The 21,708-nt window shown below is 42.4% G+C and overlaps 1 protein-coding gene across 1 annotated transcript in view; it reads left to right on the forward strand.

The window, feature by feature from the left end:
* Positions 1–21,708, forward strand: part of NRDE2 (NRDE-2, necessary for RNA interference, domain containing) — a 67,690-nt gene that overhangs the window by 43,860 nt on the left and 2,122 nt on the right. The window contains exons 9-12 of the mRNA XM_065403633.1: positions 4,262–4,434; positions 11,444–11,827; positions 13,355–14,283; positions 16,252–16,390. Of these exons, the coding sequence (XP_065259705.1) occupies positions 4,262–4,434; positions 11,444–11,827; positions 13,355–14,283; positions 16,252–16,390 (1,625 nt within the window). The remainder of the gene's footprint in view (positions 1–4,261; positions 4,435–11,443; positions 11,828–13,354; positions 14,284–16,251; positions 16,391–21,708) is intronic.

Raw genomic sequence — 21,708 nt, forward strand, 5'->3', positions numbered from 1 at the left:
TTAATGAAGGTATTGAGCAAAACCGGCCCCAAGATCGACCCTTGGGGCACTCCACTTGATACCGGCTGCCAACTAGACATGGAGCCATGATCACTACCCGTTGAGCCCGACGATCTAGCCAGCTTTCTATCCACCTTATAGTCCATTCATCCAGCCCATACTTCTTTAACTTGCTGGCAAGAATACTGTGGGAGACTGTATCAAAAGCTTTGCTAAAGTCAAGGAATATCACATCCACTGCTTTCCCCTCGTCCACAGAGCCAGTTATTTCGTCGTAGAAGGCAATTAGGTTGGTCAGGCATGACTTGCCCTTGGTGAATCCATGCTGACTGTTCCTGATCACTTTCCTCTCCTATAAGTGCTTCAGAATTGATTCCTTGAGGACCTACTCCACGATTTTTCCAGGGACTGAGGTGAGGCTGACTGGCCTGTAGTTCCCCGGATCCTCCTCCTTCCCTTTTTTAAAGATGGGCACTACATTAGCCTTTTTCCAGTCATCTGGGACCTCCCCCGATCGCCATGATTTTTCAAAGATAATGGCCAATGGCTCTGCATTCACATCCGCCAATTCCTTTAGCACCCTCGGATGCAGTGCATCTGGCCCCATGGACTTGTGCATGTCCAGTTTTTCTAAATAGTCCTGAACCACCTCTTTCTCCACAGAGGGCTGGTCACCTCCTCCCCAGGCTGTGCTGCCCAGTGCAGTAGTCTGGGAGCTGACCTTGTTCGTGAAGACAGAGGCAAAAAAAGCAATGAGTACATTCGCTTTTTCCACATCCTCTGTCACTAGGTTGCCTCCCTCATTCAGTAAGGGGCCCACACTTTCTTTGACTTTCTTCTTGTTGCTAACATACCTGAAGAAACCCTTCTTGTTACTCTTAACATCCCTTGCTAGCTGCAACTCCAAGTGTGATTTGGCCTTCCTGATTTCACTCCTGCATGCCTGAGCAATATTTTTATACTCCTCCCTGGTCATTTGTCCAATCTTCCACTTCTTGTAAGCTTCTTTTTTGCGTTTAAGGTGAGCAAGGATTTCACTGTTAAGCCAAGCTGGTCGCTTGCCATATTTACTATTCTTTCTACACATCAGGGTGGTTTCTTCCTGCAACCTCAATAAGGATTCTTTAAAATAGAGCCAGCTCTCCTGGACTCCTTTCCCCCTCATAAATAACAGGAGTACTTGTGGCACCTTAGAGACTAACAAATTTATTAGAGCATAAGCTTTCGTGGGCTACAAAGGATCCTGCCCATCAGTTCTCTGAGGGAGTCAAAGTCTGCTTTTCTGAAGTCCAGGGTCCGTATTCTGCTCTCCTTTCTTCCTTGTGTCAGGATCCTGAACTCGACCATCTCATGGTCACTGGCTCCCAGGTTCCCATCCACTTTTGCTTTCCCTACTAATTCTTCCGTTTGTGAGCAGCAGGTCAAGAAGAGCTCTGCCCCTAGTTGGTTCCTCCAGCACTTGCACCAGAAAATTGTCCCCTACACTTTACAAAAACTGCCTCGATTGTCTGTGCACCACTGTATTGCTCTCCTAGCAGATATCAGGGTGATTGAAGTCTCCCATGAGAACCAGAGCCTGTGATCTAGTAACTTCTGTTAGTTGCTGGAAGAAAGCGTCGTCCACCTCATCCCCCTGGTCTGGTGGTCTATAGCAGACTCCCACCACGACATCAGCCTTGTTGCTCACACTTCTAAACTTAATCCAGAGACTCTGAGGTTTTTTTGCAGTTTCATACTGGAGCTCTGAATCAGTCATACTGCTCTCTTACATACAATGCAACTCCCCCACCTTTTCTGTCCTGCCTGTCCTTCCTGAACAGTTTATATCCATCCATGACAGTACTCCAGTCATGTGAGTTATCCCACCAAGTCTCTGTTATTCCAATCACATCATAATTCCTTGACTGTGCCAGGACTTGCAGTTCTCCCTGCTTGTTTTCCAGGCTTCTTGCATTTGTGTATAGGCACTTAAGATAACTCGCTGATAGTCCTGCTTTCTCAGTATGAGGCAGGAGCCCTCCCCTCTTGTGCTGTCCTGCTCATGCTTACTCCCGGTATCCCACTTCCCCACTTACCTCAGGGCTTTGGTGTCCTCCCTCCTTCATTTAGTTAAGTGCTGTAGTGATTTTAAATCCCAAAGCACTTGTCTCGTGTGTTTTTGTTATGTTGCTCATGGAAAAATGGATTCCATGATTGTCCATCTTTCCTTGAAAATGGCCCCTCCCCCATTTCCCCAGCCCATCGTTCAAGGGAGAGGGATGTGAATATTCAGCTGACACCTACCTGTATCTGCATGGGTTAAAGATACTATCCTTATGAGCCCCTTTGAATATATTTGAGTGAAATTTTCTTCTGGAGCAGAATCGTAGCAGCACTGATCCTGGTAATACTTTCCAGCTTAAACTTTACGATTCTGTTGGCTTCCCCTTGCCTCACTAGGGGTTGTTGTCTGTGATGCTACTTCTGGAAGGATGCATTGCCTCCACAGTCAAACATCTCTCACACAGCAGTATAGTAGAGCCTTGCTTCCCTCTTCATGTGGGGCAGAGAGATAGGAGCATTTTGCCCTGTGACGACCCCACCCCCTTTGTTCAGCAGTGCCTGCTGGAGACCTTTCACCTTGCTGTTGTCCTAGGTGTGAAATGGTAACTTAGAAGACTAAGGCCTTGGCTACACTTGCAGCTGTACAGCGCTGTGAGTTAAACCTGTCTTCGTACAGCTGCGTAGGGAAAGCGCTGCAGTCTGTCCACACTGACAGCTGCCAGCGCACTGTCATGGCCACATTTGCAGCATTTGCAGCGGCATTGGGAGCGGTGCATTGTGTCAGCACCCTGCCTTGCAAGTTCCGACCCCCCTCCCTCCTCCACCCCCTCTCACTCACTGAAAGCAAACAGCAGCTGTTTGTTTTTTTCTCACAGACCAGATAAGCAGCCACTTGCGGAAACGGATCCCCCCCACCCCCCTCTCTCTTCAAGCAAACATTAGCTGTGGGCGTTCCAAAGGGAGCCCCCTTGCCTGCCTCTACTCATTCACAGCAAACAGTAGTTGTGTTTTGTTTTTTTTATAAGCAGCTCCCGGAGCCACGGGAGTTCGCAACAAAACAAAGAGAGGCATCACAACAAAACAAGGAGCGGAACCTTCACTTAAAAGGATTATGGGGAGTTTCTGGAGGTCAATCACTGCGTAATAAGGTTACTCCCCGTTTACACTGGAGCACCAGCGTCTCAGCCACTCTGCACCAGCTGTTAATCCTCTTGGGGAGGTGGAGTACCTGCAGCGCTGTAGCCACGGAGATACAGCGCTGTAAGTGCCTTGCCAGTGTGGATGGGGAGTGAGTTACAGCGCTGTGGGCGGCTTTAGTGCGCTGTAACTCTCAAGTGTAGCCAAGGCCTAAGGGAGTGCTGCTGTTTCTCATGAAAGAGCTGGTTGAAGTGGAGAGTATAGGTTCAAGGAGAGAGTACAGGGACTGAAGGTCTCATCATTACCTGTTTTATCTGAAGTGTGGGGGAGAGAGTTGAGTTTCTGTCAATGCTAGATGACAGGAACAAGAGCTTAGAGTTGGTGCTACAGTAGTTTTGTGAGGGTGGGCTGGAGGAATGGCAATTTTCCTCTATAAAAACTGCAGCTAACCCCATGGTTTTGAAAAATTTCCCCTGCAATCCTAGTGTTAGGTTACACATTTTTCCATACAGAATTGAAATCACAGCCCCCCTCCCCCCCCCCCCCCCAAAAAAAAAAAGCTTTTAACCATCTAAAATCCTGCTGTACATTATAAAACTGTAGTCTGATTCTAATACTTGGATTTTAGGTTCAGTGAATATTTTTAATCTGAGAAGTATTTAATTGCATTGGCAAGATCTAATGCATGTAAAATTAAACAGTCATTGAAAATATCAGTCAGTTTAAAACAATGATACCAATTTTAATTTGTAATGTTTAATTCCTTAGTAATACTTTGCATACAGCTAGTGCTTTGCATTTTTAAAACGCATTCTGTACATATGACGTAAGTAAGCGTGATGCTCATTTTACATATGGGGTAAATAAGACAGAGCAAATTATGATTTTCTTTAGGCCACACATGGAGTTGGTGTCAGAACCAGAATGAGAACTTAGAATTTTTCAGTTCTCAATCTTGTGCCCAGTCCACTAAGACTGCTTGTGTTTCTATTTTAATGTATTTTCCATATATGAAGTTTAAGTTTTTGGATGGGTGACTTAAAATTTTAGTGTCTGGGTTTTTTGTTTGTTTATTTTGTAGATGAGGATGAGGAAGATGTAGATGAAGATCAAGAAATAAAGGATAAAACTCTACCTAAATGGCAAATTTGGCTGGACATTGAATGTTCCCGTGAAACAAGGCATTGGCTGCCTTGGCGACCTGACAAAACTAAAAAGCAGACTGAAGAAGATTGTGAAGACCCAGAGAGACAGGTCATTGTGATATATAAGACTCTGTGTGTGTGTGTGTGTGTGTGTGTGTGTGTGTGTGTGTGTGTGTGTGTGTGTGTGTGTGTGTGTGATTTCTTTACATTTAAGTTAATCTGTCAAGGACTCCATGCATAATTGTTTTAAACAAAAAATAATAATTTTGGAAGATCTTGGATATCTCTAGGGCAGTGGTTCTGAAATTTTTTTTTTTTTTTACTTGGGTGGGACTGAAAATTCACCAGTGGTTTCTTGCTGGGAGCCATGAAGTCCCCCCCCCCCCCCCCCCAAACCGACTGATGGGCTTGAGGTAAGATTGTTCCAGGGAGTGAGGAGGTACTTGTTGGTGAGGGTAGGCTGATGGGGCTCATGGAGATCAGATATTATGTTGCAGGGAGGGAAGTTCCCAGAAGGAAGTGGAAGACTAGTGGAACTAGGAAACGGCATGGGGGTTGAGGTGATGCTTCTCCCTCTTATTGTTTAGCTCCAGAACTGTGTTACTTCACAAAGCTGGAGCTGTCTTGTTGGCACCAAAGCCTATTGGACATACTGCTTCACCTCCCCTGGAGCTGAGCACAGTGCAGGCATCGAGAAGGGAGGAGCTGCTGTGGGTTAGGGGTGGGGGTGGAATGTGCTGCTCCTTCTCTCCTCAGACTGTCTCTGGGTCCTAGCTACTGCAAGGTTTGGCTGAATTTTTTTTTTTGGTTGTTTTGCCCCTGCCCCCTAGTTGATTGTGCCCTACAGTTTGAAAAACTCGGCCCTAGGGATTGGTAGTGGGAGCCTTTGACCTGTAGGTCATTGGTTTATATCCAGCCTGTGTCAGTGGTGAGTGATAGCTCTGTGGTGGCATTTCTGAAGTGTGGTGGTGTTCCCAGTCCAATGTTTGTGCAGATAAGTCCTTGTTCATAAAATCACGACCATGCTTGAACTGTCCCTACAGTTTTATAAGTCAAGGCTTGAAAAATTTACCAGACATCAAACCATAATCTCTATAGTCAAGGTGTTGCTCTGGATTTGAGGGTTGTGTGTACCCCAGAATGTGATCAAGCTAATTGCAACCATATTATGTGCATTCAGCCACCATGAATTAATGAAATAGAACACCACATAGTTAAGGGTTAATTTGTAGACTGGCTTTCAGAAGCAAGGTCAAAACTACTGGCAGTTTTGCTAATCAGAATGCGAGGAGGGGAGAGGAAAATAAACAACTGAGACTGAAAACCTTGGTGGAAGGAAGACCTTGAGTTTGGATGCCTCTGATATTAGAAAGTTTATTGAAAGTTAGGAAAAGTAATGATCTAGTAGGGGTCATTATGACCTATGTGTTTTACAGAAGTTAGTTATAAAAAGTCTAGATAATAGAGTGTACTTTGGAGCAGTCCTCTGAAGCCATCTTGAAAGACGTTTTTCCGGACACCTTTTCTCCCCATTGGGTGAGAAACTGGCAACTGCAAACCTGCTGTTAATTACTCAGTACTGTTCCAGATATTAAGTAAATATCTGGGATGTGCTAAACCTATTGCTTATGTCTGTGTGTGCTTAAATCTAATAAACTGCAGTTTTAGATAGAGCACGCTTACTTGCATTAATCTTATCAGATGGAATTGCTGTGTTCCTATTGATCTATTCCTGACACACCGCCTGGAGTGAAATAGTTAAGGTGCCCCTGCTGTGGGTTCTGAAAACTTCCTAACCAAGGAAGTTGCAAAAGACAAGGATGGGGGGGAGGAGAGGGGGGACGCGCTTCTCAGCAAGATCTAGAGGCCATACTCTGCTTATGAGCCCAGTACCCTTGTCATTTCATGTGCTTGAAAGGAAGAAGGTGCTGAGACTTCTACCCCTGCTTGAAGGCTTCCACCATTATAGTAACCTCTTGCTAGTAGGTGTCTTACAAATTTTAAACTTCTACTGCTGTAGCTGCTCTAAGGGAAAAGGAATTTCTTCAAATTATCCTCACTATTGTTTCTTCATGTCAGGAGATTTTTGTCAGCAGTGTCTGTGGTTCCATGCCTGCTCCCTACATAACCTCTTGCTCTGATATGAGAGTATATAGGAAGGGGCGGATGCTCTGCCACTGCAGTTCCTTCTCAACCACCTGTGGCTTGAGACTGAGCGTCATGGTGTCTGGTAGCCTGCTGACCCAGTTTGCTGACTTTTTTCTTTATTTCATCATTTTCTTGTTTAATTTAGCACAGCTTTGTGCTTTTTTGGGAGCGTGGGGGTGTCTTTGTCTCTCAGTATTGTTTTGCCTGTTCCACTCAGCCCCTCTCCTTCCATGGCCTTTCTTCATGGATTATGCCAAAGATCCTGCCACAGGCCCTTCCTTGTCAGCAAGGGGCATTCCAGCTGCCTTGAAGAGGCGCATGTCCCCTCCAAGTGTAGCATCTGATCAGCAGCATATCCAGAAAGCTGAAGGCGAATTGTTTGAAACTGCTTCTTATAGAATATTCCCTGAGACTTGCAGGGTCCGAGTCCCCCCTATTGTTCAACTGCTCAGAATGCTCCAGTGGCTGCCCAAGCCTCTGCTCGATAACCAAAGACCTGAGAGGGGAGCCTTCAGAGTCTTCAAGAACATCTGAAAAGAAGAGACCCCATTTCCCTGAGAAAGATACCAAGAGAAGGGAGAAAGTCACCCTCTAACTAGGGAACAAGGAGACTTCATGTCCCAGTATAGGTACCATTAAGGCTTTTCCCTCCTCTGGTACTGAAATCCCAGTACAATTTCATAATGCGTACTGAGAAGCCTTGTGCAGTACCAGTGTTGGTACCAGAATAGGAGCTTTCTAAACAAAAGGATTCCTTGAAGACTCAGGACGATGACTGAGTCCTGAGTCTTGGTGTCACTGTGCTCAGGCCACGAGAGAGAGCACATGGACCGTACTTCGGTACCATTCCAGGTATCTCTCGACATGATGACTCCCGAAAATCAGTACCCAGATTCTCTGGTATCATCCAGGATCCTCTTTCATTAAGACCTTCGAATCCTGGAAGAACCCAAATCACCTCTGCTGAGGGCTACTGAGAGGGATTTCCCACACGTATTGACATTACCATCTGGTACTATACCACCGCACCCTTCTATGAAGGCTCGGCTGTCATTACTGATGCGGTTGCCTATCCTTCCTTGACTCAAAGTATTGACACCTGTTCCTCATCCACTGGACATGGGTAAGGACACTTTCTGGACTCAGATGGGTTTGTCCAGAATTCCACCACCTTCCCTTTCCACCCTTCCTCCCTTGAAGTGCACTCTGAGGTCTCACCAAGAACACCGGCATCTGTGGATCCTCTTGGGAGAAGGATCGGAAACTGGGGGGAACATGGGCTATTATAGCAGGGATAAAGGAGAGACAAGAGAGAACATAGGGGGAAAATCAGATCAGTATCTTAGATGTCTATATACTAATGTGAGAAGTACGGGGAATAAGCAGGAAGAACTGGAAAAGCTAGTTAATAAACACAACTATGACATAGTTGGTATCACAGAGACTTGGTGGAAATATGGTATAGAAAGGTACAGCTTGCTCAGGAAGGACAGGCAGGGAAAAAAGGGAGGAGGTGTTGCCTTATATATCAAAAATGTATGCACTTGGACTGAGGTTGAGATGAAAATAGGAGACAGACTTGTTGAAAGTTTCTGGGTAAAGATAAAAGGGGTAAAAACAAGTGTCATGTCATGGTAGGGATCTACTACAGACCACTTAACCAGGAAGAGAAGGTGAATGAGGCGCCTTTTTTTTTTTTTTTTTTTTTATAAACTAACAAAATCATCCAAAGCACAGGACTTGGTGGTGATGGGGGACTTCAGCTACCCAAACATCTGTTGGGAAAATAACACAGCAAAGCACAGATTTCCAACAAGTTCTTGGAATGTATTTGTCATAACTATAAAGGGAAGGGTAACAGCCCTCCTGTGTACAATACTATAAAATCCCTCCTGGCCAGAGACACCAAAATCCTTTTACCTGTAAAGGGTTAAGAAGCTCAGGTAACCTGGCTGACACCTGACCCAAAGGACCAATAAGGGGACAAGATACTTTCAAATCTTGGTGGGGGGGAAGGCTTTTGTTTGTGCTCTTTGTTTTGGGGGTTGTTCGCTCTTGGAACTAAGAGGGACCGGACATCAATCCATGCTCTCCAAATCTTTCTGAACAAGTCTCTCATATTTCAGACTTGTAAGTAACAGCCAGGCAAGGCGTGTTAGGTTTATCTTTGTTTTCTCAACTTGTAAATGTTCCTTTTTTCTAGAGGGTTTACCTCTGTTTGCTGTAACTTTGAACCTAAGGTTAGAGGGGGTTCCTCTGGGCTCTTTAAATCTAATTACCCTGTAAAGTTATTTTCCATCCTGATTTTACAAAGATGATTTTTTACCTTTCTTTCTTTAATTAAAAGCCTTCTTTTTAAGAACCTGATTGATTTTTCCTTGTTTTAAGATCCAAGGGGATTGGATCTGGACTCACTAGGAATTGGTGGGGGAAAGGAGGGGCAATGGTTAATTTCTCCTTGTTTTAAGATCCAAGGGTTTGGATCGATGTTCACCAGGAAATTGGTGGAGAAGTCTCTCAAGGCTACCCAGGGAAGGGAGTTAGTACTTGGGAGTGGTGGCAGCAAAACTAGATCTAAGCTGGTAATTCAGTTTAGAGGTTCACGTGCAGGTCCCCATATCTGTACTCTAAAGTTCAGAGTGGGGAAGGAACCTTGACAGTATTGGAGACCATTTTTTATTCTGGAAGGTGGAGAAAGCCACTAGGGGAGAGGCTGTTCTAGATTTGATTTTGACAAATAGGGAAGAGCTGGTTGAGAATTTGAAAGTGGAAGGCAGCTTGGATGAAAGTGATCATGAAATGATACAGTTCATGATTCTAAGGAATGGTAGGAGGGAAGACAGCACAATAAAGACCATGTATTTCAAGAAGGCAGACTTTAGCAAATTCAGGGAGTTGGTAGGTAAGTTCCCTTGGGAAGCAAGTCTAAGGGAAAGACAGTTAGAGAAAGTTGTCTCTTTGAAAAACTGCCATTATTAAGGGCACAAGAGCAAACTATCCCACTACATAGGAAAGATAGGAAGTATGGGTGCTCCACTACCCACTCTCCTTCCCCTCTGCTTTGGACTTTATGGTTGAAAAGGAACTGGAGTGGTGGTGGGTCCACCCCTTCTTGTACCCTTATATAAGAGCATGAGAATGTGTAGGGTGCAAGTGTGGACCCATGGACTGATGACAAAAATCTCTGATCAAGAGTGCATGGGCACATGCAAATCCTCACATGGAGCACCCATAAGGATGAAACACCTTGAAGAACTCCAGTTACTGTACAGGTAAGTAATCTTTCTGTCTCTCCTCTCCTTTCCAGACTTCCCTAACTGCTGTAAGAAGTGGGGAGGGTGTCCGTTACTCTCCCTCTCCCACAGCCTCTTTACCATTCTTCCAGTTGTGTTCTCATTCCTTGTGAATAGCTGAGTACCTGCCTCTGTCATGCATTGCTTTTTCAAGCAGTATGAAACTGATGTGATTTTGGCAATTTTACTGTTGCCCAAAGGGTTCTAAATAGACAGTGAACTTGGCCATTGCCTTGTTAATACCATTCTTCTGCTCCTTGGTGTGCAGGTATGCAGAAACAAAGCACTAAGCAATAGTGGCTGGGAGGCCCTTTGCCTGCCTAGGGAAGAAGGCATAATAGCTCCATGAGTGCTGGAAGAAGTTTGCGCATTAGTAGCAATCATAATACCATACATTTTTCTTTAAAGGGTGCAGCACTCACCTCCCTCAGCACTTGTCTCCGGGTACTAGTGACACTCCATGTCCCCAGTCCCCTTGGTCATGTGCATATGTTGAGGAGTGTAGAGCTGCTATCATTGCTAGTCAGCCCCTGTTCTCAAGGAGAGCTGCATGGAGCCTTGTGGCTGCCTTTGGAGTTGTACCAGGTGAGGGAAGGAGCTCAAGCTGTTTGTGCTCTCTGTTTCTCCCCTCCCAAATCCCACTCCCAGTTCCACATACATCCCACCTCATTACTTGCCATTGCATTTCTACAGAGGAACAGACACAGACAGTAACTCAATCACTTATGTTTCAGTAAAGTTCAAGTGTCGGACTGGTTCTGTGTTGTATTTGCATATCTGTCCTGTGGGCTCTTTTGTCTGACTTTGGGCAAGTCATTTGACCTCTCTGTTCCTTGATTTTTTTCCTCATCTGTAAAATGGAAGTCTTGTGAGACTTAATCTTTATAAACGTTCTGAGATGCACTGCAGAGTGGTTAATAAAACCTGCATTTAGAAAAAAAGACTTCCTTATTAAATGAGCAAACTGAAAGACCATTTTGCTGCCTGAAAGCTGACCACTTAAAAAATAAGCATCTGACTTCAGAACATGGGGAAAAAACAAACTAACAAAAAGTAAATAATCACCCAGAGTAGTTAGTTATTTTATATAAGATACTATATTCTTACACTTAGATTGCAAGCTCTTTGGGGCAGTGACCGTCTGTTATATGTTTGTTCAATGACTAACACAATGGGGTCTTGAGCTCTACGCACTACTGTGATACATATAATCAATTATAATTTTATTATAGAACCAGGAGAAATAAGTAAAACTGAAACCCGTGCAAATAGAGAGAGGAAAGTTAGATTTTTAGACAAAGAAAATATAGTTAGAATAAGTGATCAGACATTAGCATCAAGGTAAAGACAAATAAAACAATATAAGGAATAATTTTTAAACTATTCCTTTTGGACCCCTGTATATAAGTTTCTTGAAGAGGTCATTGGAGATCCTGCACTCCTTTCAGTAATCCAGAACTGTAGAAGTCTATTATCTGCAGATTGGGCCTGCAGTCTTCTCTGGAAGGGGGCTATTACTCGTCTAATTTGCCATGTTTTTCTTAATTCGAATCAAGTTCCATCATCATTTCATATTCATTTTTGAAAATCTTCATTTAACTCAGAAAGCTGCTTGATAAATTATAGACTTATTTGGTTGAATTATAATTAAATTAACTATTTTATTCCTTTTTCTAGGTATTGTTTGATGATCTTGGGTCATCTTTAATCAGACTTTCTAGCCCAGATCTTCAGTTTCAGCTGCTATACTCATTTCTGCAATTCGTGGGAGTCCCATGTGGGTGTAGTCTCTTTCCTTCAAATCTCTATATCGCTATGGATGAGAACAGTATCTTTGACACTGGGCAGTCTGAAAAGCCACTGACTTCTTTTGACTCACTGCTTTCTGGAGTCAATAGTATTGGCCATATGGACACAATGACCAGAGGGAGACAGCGCATAGGACACTGTAAGGAAGGAGAGGAGTTCATACAGAATGTCTTTCATTTAATATTACCGTTGTTTTCAGGAAAGGAAAAGTCACACCTTTCTGTCTGTTGGCTACAATATGAAATCTCAAAGGTAATTAAGTATTTGTGCACTGTCTCTGTGTGCACATTTTTTATACCATTAAAATAAGCAACATTAAGATAAAGTGGAGGTTGAGCACTCAAACGTCAGGAAAAGCTATAGTTAAGGTGGTGTACTCAGCTTTAACTCTGTTCACTTATGCATATATATCACAATAGTCTATAATTACACAATAACATGTTATTCTTTGAAAAATAGTATAATTTTTCTACATTCTTAGATACATTACATTGTCTATTACTGTGTAATACTTAGTGTATGCTAGAGAGAGTCCATAAGCGATGGTTATGCAAGATGCACAGTTAGTGAGGCAAGAGCTCCTATGAAATCTAATCTACCAAGACATTTTGTGTAATACTTAGCTGGGTGCCAAAATGATATGGTACCTGAGTACTTAACAAGGAAACTCGCTACTCACATTACATTGTTGAAAAAATAGTATAGTATCATTTGGAAAGTAGAATCTGATCATGTAATTCAGTTTTAATTCTACTAGCCATGATTGTGTCTGACTGTATAGAGCAGTGTTTTCTCAACCGTTTCAGGTTGGTGACCCCTTATTCAAAGTGTAAAAAAAAAAAATTTTTTTACAATCCCCTTTAAATTTATTATAAGAGTAAAAAATGTATCAATAAGAATGATGAACCTATATATAATTGAGGTGGGCATTCACCCACGAAAATTATACTCCAATACATCCTTTAGTCTTTAAGGTGCCACAGGACTCTCTGTTGCTTTATATAAATTGGGTATATTTTTGAGAGGTTGACAAAGAATACTGGGGCAGAGGAAAGAGTTTCTTTGCTTTAAATTGTAATAACATTTTCAGCACTTTGCAAAGTCTTCCCAAATTGCCTGTCATGAAATACTAATATGGGTGGAATGCATGTGAAGGCAGCTTGATAGGGAGTGGTATTCACCTGCAGTAAACAGATCAGACACTTGGCAAAGGATTCAGTCTTTTTTAGGCCTACAAAGGGGTTTTTAGCCTCTGGTGTAGCTTCACCAGTGAAGGTACTAGTGCAGATCCCTAGTTGTAGGTAGGATGCATTGGTATATCTTATCACAGTTTTAAACCATAGTAAAGCACATTGGTAAGTAATGGGTTTACACTCACACTCCGAGTCTACGATAGAGGCTTGCAGCAGTGTAGCTGCACTGGTGGCTAAAAATCCTGGTGTGGAGAAGGCCTCAGTTTCTCTTTGCTGATTCTCTGTTCCATACAACCACTCCCTGCAGTATAAGTGACATATGACATGAGCTGGCTGGTGGCCCAGCATGGGGAGGGAAACAGATTAATTTTTTTGGCATAAGAGCGAAGCTAAGGTGGTGAGGGCATTTTTTCCCCCTCGTCCTCCCAGTGGTTGTGCCTATGGGGAATGCTGTTGACTCAGTAATCTTTAATGGGCTAGTGATGCTGAAGAATACAGAAATAGAACAATGAACCCAAATACAACTGTGGGTTGGGTTTTTTAGGGTTTTTTTCTCCAAATTTTGTTCTGTCAATTTTCCATGCAGGTTGTTCAGTGTCTCCAAGCAAAAAACAAGAAGAAACTGAAGTTACAGGGAAAGAAAAGCAAAAAACTAGCCAAGGATCTCCTTAAGGCATCTGAAAACCGAAACAACCTTTCCCTCTGGAAACTGTATGCTTACTTGGAATGGTTACTTGGCAACACTGAAGATGCTAGAAAAGTGTTTGATACAGCTCTTTGCTTGGCAGGCACTGAAGGAATGAGAAATACCCAACTCTGTAATCTGAGCCTGCTTTATGCTTCACTGGAAGTGGAGCTACTAGAGAGTTTGGAGGAAACTGTTATGTCACGTGCTTTACATATATTGACCAAACTGGCTGAAAGTGGACCATATGTACCTTATACTGGGCAAGTGCTATCTGTGAATATCTTGAAAGCTCGGAAGGCATATGAGCATGCGTTGCAAGATTATTTAAATGAAAGTCCAGTCTCTAATTGGGATCAGGCCAGCAGTTCTAGCCGACTGGTTAGTTTAGTTGGTTGTTATGCACTTTTCCAGTATTTGACTGTTGGGATTGATGCTGCTGTATTAATATGTAGACATATTTCTGAAAAGCTTAAAGGTTCTGCTTCACAGAAGTTTGAAAGCATTGGAGAAAATCTTGGCATTCATAATTTCCCCACTGCTCTTGAAGCTGTCACACTCATGCACACAAATTTACTCAGGTACCATATGAAAGTTAGCATTTACCCTTTAAATCCACTGCGAGAGGCATTAACGGAGGCTTTGAAGCTGTATCCTAGCAACCAGTCTCTTTGGAGGTCATATATCCAGATCCAAAGCAAGTCTCACAATGCTAGCAAAGCACGAAGATTTTTTGATAGTGTCACAAGGTCTACTAAGTCCCTAGAGCCGTGGCTGTTTGCAATCCAAGCAGAGGAGATGAGAAAGAAGCTTGTCGAGAATGTTCAGAGGTAATAGAACTCCAGACAGTAATACTGTCCACTTCACTCTTCATCTGTGGCTATCAAATCACTTTACTAAAGAGGGTGGGTACTGTCATTATCTTCAAACCTCAGTTTCCTCATCTGTAAAAGTGGAGAGGGTATTTGTTCAAGATCTCACAGTGAATCAGTGGCAGAATCATGAATAAAATGTAAATCTCCTGACTCTTGTCCCATATTCTTTCTGCTGGATCACACTGCCCTCAAACATTTCTTAAACCACACAAGTGACAGTCTTGTTCTTGAGGTGTCAGTATAATGAAGTCATAAATTGTAATAGTTTGTGATAAAATGTAAAGGAAGACAGCATGTTGCAATTTAGAACTTGCTGTTGGTTGCAGTCTGGATACTGTATGTTGACTATTGTAACGAGAAGTCTCTTTAAATCACCAGATGACTAATTATCATAAATATCAGATTAATCTTTGCTCATTAGTGGAAATTTGAGAATAGCCCATGCCTTCTTCCTTCAGACATTAAAAGAGGACGGGGCAATTCTCAGGTCTTTTATAGTGAGCAAAGAATTGCCTAGTATGCTAGCTGGACTGTTTTAATAAATGAAAAGCCCACAATGCTCATTTTACATCATCTGAACGCATTAAGTGATTTAATTTGTATCACTGCAGCGCAGAGAGAGATCAAGGAGACCTAGTGCTGTCATGGAGAAGAGATCAAAATATTACAAGCTTTTAAAAAATGGATGATTGCAGCTCTGTGCTGTTGGTGTTTGCCTTTGGTCAGATTACTTTCCCTGCAGTATTTCATTCTTTCCTGGATGAAGTCATCTTTAACCCAGACACCTTTGTGCAGATTGTATTATCCATTTGTATTAATTCCTATTACAGGACAAAGATACAAATGATTAATTATGCATAAAATATGTTGAATGCCCCCACTAATGAGGAATAAGAGGAATTCAGTAAATAAAATCTCTGCTCTTTTTAAAGATTCTTTTTAGCCTCTACAAACTCTATTTGCTCTTTCAGGTTTGCTAAAGATGTATTTTGGGAAATTTCTAGAGAACGGAGAAGGAGCTAGCAAAATTGAAGGTCATTAACTTTTTTTTATAGGCTAGTTATAGTTTATGTGCTAAATGCACCCCCCAGCCTAGTTAGTTGAATGCAAACTTATTCTTAATTTAAGTTTTTGTTTTAGCCTTTTAATTCACCTCTCTTCCCCCCCCCCCCCCCCCGACTCCATTGTGATTCGTTATGGAAACTTGCACCTACAAGTGATTGAGCCTGACTACAGTATTCTTAAATGGTGTCAAAAATATTTAATCTCCGATCACTGATGTTTTTGTGCTGTTTTCAGCATTCTGTGTTAATTACACTATTTTTATTATTTAAACTATTGTTAGTCATACTTCAGTATGTTTCTGAATGCAGAACAGAATGTGCAGAACACATTAGACAATTTAAATATGTTGCATAATCTTGAGAGCATATGTTGATTTTTGTGTGTGTGTGTGTTACAATTGTTGATGTTGCTAAAAGCCTTGTTTTATTTACTTCTAACATATAGGCTAAAATGTCTGAAGAATAGTAATATGTCATGCTGGGTAAAAACTAGAATCCATAGGTGCCCTCAGGTTACATTGAATTAGGATATTATAACCTAGAAAAAAATGATAATTTTTCTCAACTCTGAGTTTAGAGTGATAATTACTTTGATATGCCAGACGTCCTTTCCACAAAGAAAAATAAATACCTCATTGTGTTTTTTGTTGATTTATATATTAAAATGCCAGTTGGACCAGCATATATTCCAAATCAGTTTAATCTGAGAGCACTAAATGTTAACAGAGAAAGCAGCATGAAGTTCCTAATACATTTGTGCAATTTTCTGTGGAATGGAAGCAGTGAAATTACTCTCGCCTTCTTGTATAAGGACACAGTTGTTTACCTCATGTATATATTATTTGCTTTTCTGTTTCAGAGTAGATGTTGGAGAAATACATTCAACAATTCCTGAAACTGGGTTAACAAATCGGATCAAAGCTTTATTTGAACACGCAATTCAGAGTGAAAATGGTGCCCATTGTCCATTGCTGTGGAGAATGTATTTGAACTTTCTGGTGAGATTAGAACAGTGTTTGGGCTTAATTTTATTATATTTACCATATTTGGAATTTCTGGTTAACAGTGGGCACTATATGATATGGGTGGGTTGAAAGATGCTTACATTTATCATTTTGAAGTTTGGTGCACATGTTAGTCATATCAGTTCCTACAGAAGGGAATATTTGAGGAAATGCAGGGATTCTCAACCTTTTTCTTACTGAAGCTCCCCCCAACATGCTATAAAAACTCCACTGCCCACCTGTGTCACAACTGTTTTTCTGCATGTAAAAGCTGGGGCCTGTAGCAAGCAGGGCAATTGCCCAGACCCCCGCAAAGCTCAGTTGCTCAGGTTTTTATATGCAGAAAAACAGTTGTTTTCTGCAGCTTTGGTGTTTTTCAACTTCAGCCCCAGGCAGTGGGAAAGTGGGGCTCCGGGCTTCAGCTCCAGGTAGCGGGGCTTGGGACTCTGGCCCCTGTGGGGCAGTGGGTCTTGGCAGACCCCCTGAGACCTGTTTGCAGCCCCCCAGTTGAGAACTGCTGATTTAAACTGTGTTGGTTTAGTGAAGAGTTGTAATGTCCTTGCAACATAGTTTTAGCAAGTAAGAGATACTAAGTAGTATTACTGTTTGCTTATGGCAGTAGCCACAATGTGGTAGGCATTTTTCAGACATTCAGGAATGGACTGTCCCTGTTATGGAGCTTGCAGTTTAAAGATAGGTGGACAGAAGTTAAGGAAAGGGGAAGAACAAATAGGAAAATTATAGAAGTCAACTCAGTTTATTTTAGATAGCACAGCAGATAAGGATCTTTAAGGTCTTGAAGATTAAGCTGTAGCTGCTTTACTAGCTATATGCGATAATTATGGTTATGTCTCCATTAGATTTTGTTTTTGTTGGTAAAGTCAAAATGGAAATGTCTGCTGAGGTGGCCATAGTGGGCTGGGCACTTCTTTATAAAAAGTTTCATCCTGTTTTCTATTTTGAAAGTGATCTGATCTCTGAGCCCCTCTTGTATCATTTCTCTAAATCAGGGTTTCTCAAACTGGGGTCCACGAGGGTATTCCAGGGGGTCTGCGAGTCATGTCCAGGGCCACCGGCCACGCTGGTCAATTCCTCCCGCTCCCTCCCAGTGCCTCCTGTACGCCAGAGAACAGCTGTTCAGCGGTGTGCAGGAGATGCTGGGAGGGAGGGGGAGGAGCGGGGATGGGGCGCGCTCATGGGAGGTGGCGGGAAGAGGGGCAGGGGTGGAACAGGGACGGGAAGAGGTGGGGCAGGGGGCCTGGGGCTGAGCAGGGAGCTTGGGGGTCTGTGAAAAATTTAAAATCAAAATGAGGGTCCACAGGTTGCTAAAGTTTGAGAACTTTAAGTGTTCTAAATGTTCCATTTTCCAACTTTTTGGATCAAGCTTTTCAGAAAAGGAAGATAAAGGGGGGCTTTTTTATTCTGAACTTAACCCATAGGTAAGATGGACTGGTTTCCAGCTAAGCATTTGTCAGTGCTCAATGAGGCCCTGGGCCTTGGCATGAGCTGGCACCTGGTCTGCCAGTGTCACATACCCAACGCTAAACAAAAATTGGTTTGACATTTGTACCATGTGTGTCTGAATGATAAAAATGCTACCTATGATAAAATGTGATCCTTACACTTTCACTTGTGGAAGAGTTATTGGTGTCAGATGAGAATAAGACACAATAATAATTCTTCACCTAACATCGATGGCACCAAAAAGCTTCTTGAGGGGTAAAACCAATTATTTAGTAATGTTCAGCTCTGCAGATATTACCACTTAAAAGTAAATGTTATGTCTGTCCAATGTCACCAGGAAGTCCTGTAGATCTTATCAGATCTTGAGATGTGTTTAGTTCATTCAGTCTTAAGTATTTTCGACAAGGTATTTCTCCATCTTTAACAGAATTAGTAATTCAGTTGGATTTTGAATTCAGTATTGGATTAATTCAGTATTCCCCTTCCCCTAAAATCCCATTTATTCTTAAAAAAAGAATTAGAGGCAGAATGATATTGAGAGCTGTTTGCAGAACAACAGGAGATGTAAATTTTAGTGCTCAGTTGTGACCATTAAATGAAGTGTGTTGCTATCTAGCATTCGTAAATCTCACCATGCAGTATAAAAGGTTTAGTGACCCAAAAGAACCCAATTGGTATCTACAAATAATATTTCATCTATGTGAAATAGAAATCCTACACTTCAGCATGAAACCTGTTGATTTTAATAGAATCATTAATGTAGTGAAACCAAGTGAAAATGTTAAATCACTTACAGTTGAAAAATCTCCTGCTCCTTGAAGACCCCAAGGAACTTTGTAAATTGTTGGTGTAGGAAGGCATTGTTTAGATCTAGATTTGCCACAGAGTTTCCTTTACATAAAGTTATTTTCAAACGTGGTCAATTCAAAATATTCCCTTTGCAAGAAACTATTAAAATCTTTACATATAAATGATGACCAAATAATGAGACTAGCCAACCAATGCACTCAAAACTGTTTTAAAGCTCTGTGCTGCTGGTGTGTTCTGTACTTTCCCCATCAGATATCCAAGCTGGCATTTCTAGGAAGAGGATTTTTCTTCCTTTAGCTAGGTGCTGTCAGAGGTTCTGATGAGCAGCTTCCTCTTGGCCACTCATCAGACTGCTGTGAGGGGATTCAGCTGCTAGATCCTGTTTGTCCAGACTCCGGAGGCTTAAAACAGAGCCCAGGCATAGTGAACAGGGACAGTCTTACAGCCTCTGAGCATGCTCTCAGGGTGCAGATCTTCTGTCATCCCCACTGAGATCACACAGCCCACTGCCCCATCATTGGAACCAGTGCTTAGCTATCAATCTCCCCTTGTAGTTTGAACCTACCCTCTCCCAGAACGCCATTCAGAAGTGTGAGCCTTCTGGTTTACTACTTCCAGGGGGGCTCGTGGTAGGTGTAACTGTTAAATGCACAGACGCTGCACAGAATTCTAAAGCATTCTTTACTAAAGCACAAGAAATACACAGAGTACAGATCATCTAGAAAACAACAAACAACCTGAACATAATGCTCACTTTAGTTCATCCTTCCTTTGGGAGTTCTTGGGGACCCATCTGTGTTCAGATAGGCAGGGCTTCCCCTTCCTACTCAGGTTCCTGCAGCAACTTTTCATACCTTGTGCTGGTGGTGATTGTTGAAATTGCATTTACATAGACGTTCCAGTGTACACAACTTAACCATTTAATAACTGAGGGTAAGGCATTGTGCAAGTCCATGAGGAAACCAGGCAGCTCTTGCCGATGGATGCAGCCTGCAAGTATATGATCTACGTCTTCTTGGCCACAGTGCCAATGGGGGGAGTCATGAAGGCCCTACTTATAGTCACTAGAAGTATATCTTATCACTCAATCTGAAGCAATTGAGCTTTGCCCACAGATGGTGTGGAAAGTCAAAACCAGGGGACTGGACTGTTGGATCTGTCATGAGATAGGCACTAGCTATGTTGGAAGCTTGTTCTTGCCACCTAGTACGCTGCCTGCAGGTGACATCGAGGTTCCTTAAAAGGAATTGTCCAAATTGGGTGCCTTGAGCTAAAATGGTAGATTGGTGGATTAGAGACCTCTGTAAACAGTGATGGACCCAGATTCTGTAAGGTGACTTGTCAACTGATGTCAGAAGGGGCAGGACCGACAGCCAGGCCAGGTTGGTTGGTCTCATGGTACCAGTTATATACATAGTTTAATTCAGCTGCATATCCACTAGTCCTATGTGAGAGGGGCTAAGCCATATTGGGTAGCAATATTCTTCTACAGAATAGCACAAGGAAAGCCCAGAACATTTTAGTGACTTCGCATTGGCTCCCTTGTTTGAACCAGATAGCTGGCTGATCAGGATGTTTCTTGTCTTTATTTGCAGTGAGGTCTTGGTAAGGTGTTCCTTGCATGTCCAGGTGTGGCCCAGTGTGACATCTAGATACACAGGCATTAGGTCGTTGTCCAGTCTGAGTCCATTCAGGAAGATGTTGAGCTGTTCGTTGGCCTTATGTGTGGTTTAGATGCAAACAGTTGGAAATGGTCTTTGACACTTACTTTGAGTCTCCATTTTTTACAATAGTGGGCCAACTTTCTCATATCTGCATGGAAGACTTTGTCTAGGTGACTGAAATCCTGGTCCTGCACTGCCAGACAGATGTTGTCTGCATAGATAAAAGGCCTGGCTGTGGTGTAGGGAAGGTCATTTGTGAAGAGGCTGAAAAGTGTCAGTGCTAGAACTGAGCCTGAGGTATACCATTGTTTTGGCGGCCTCTCAGCAGCAGTTCCACACCTCTGACAGCCTGTTATGGTAGGACCAATAACACTTTGCACCTTAAGCCTATATGCCAGATCGTGTTATATGCAGCAGCAAGGTCTAGGAATACTGCACCTGTCTTCTGCCTGGTCTGGAAGCCATTCTTGATGTAGGCAGTGAGTGCCAGCACTTGACCACAGGTACTGTGGTTTGGTCTGAAACCTGCTTGATCTACACTCAGGATAAGGGGTGGGAGCAATTCTCTGAATGATAAGCCTTTCAGGTAGTTTGTACACAAATCTTAACAAAGAGATCGGGTTGTGGTAATATGCTGCAACTCAATTGCCTTTCTCAGGTTTTGGCAAGACTATTTATTACCTTTGGTCCTGTGCAAGATCTTAGGCTTTTTATTCTTCTAGATGACTCTTGCATCTAATTCTAGATGTCTCTTCTAGATGACTCTTGATAGCAAAATGGTTACTCAGTGTTTGCTAGTTTTTCCCAGGCTCTTCAGGAATTCAGCTGAGATATTACCAAGCCCGTAGCTTCATGTGTTTTCAGTGTTCTGATCGCCCTTTCTGTTTCATCTGTGGCAAAAGGCTGAAGTCTTCAGTTTTAGGTATACACTGTTTCTAGTGCCGTCATTATTTCTTCATCTCTCCTTCAAACTTTTTGTCCTTATCTGCCTTTGCAACATTTATCAGGTGGGTAGCAATGTTGTTGGAGAGAGTGGGTGTTGGCACTATGCTATAGGTTGCTGAGCAGCACCAAGTTTTCTGATTAATGCCCTGGCTTTGTGGCTGGATCTCAAGGTGTTTAGTTCCATGTTAACCTGCTCTCATCTCTTCTAGAAATATTCAAGCTGTCTCAACATGTGTGGTGATGTCTGGATCACGACTTTCTTCATACTGATTGAGGAGTTCTGCATGCTCCTTATCTAGATAATGTAGACATTATAACAACCTCTTGGAATTGACGTGATGAAAGCTTTATAAATGGCTCTTGTAAATAGCATATAAGATTCTTCAGTAAAGATAATGTGCTATAAAACTGGGCCAATTTGCTCTTAAT

This window comes from Emys orbicularis, chromosome 4 (assembly GCF_028017835.1).
Source record: "Emys orbicularis isolate rEmyOrb1 chromosome 4, rEmyOrb1.hap1, whole genome shotgun sequence".
NCBI lineage: Eukaryota > Metazoa > Chordata > Testudines > Emydidae > Emys > Emys orbicularis.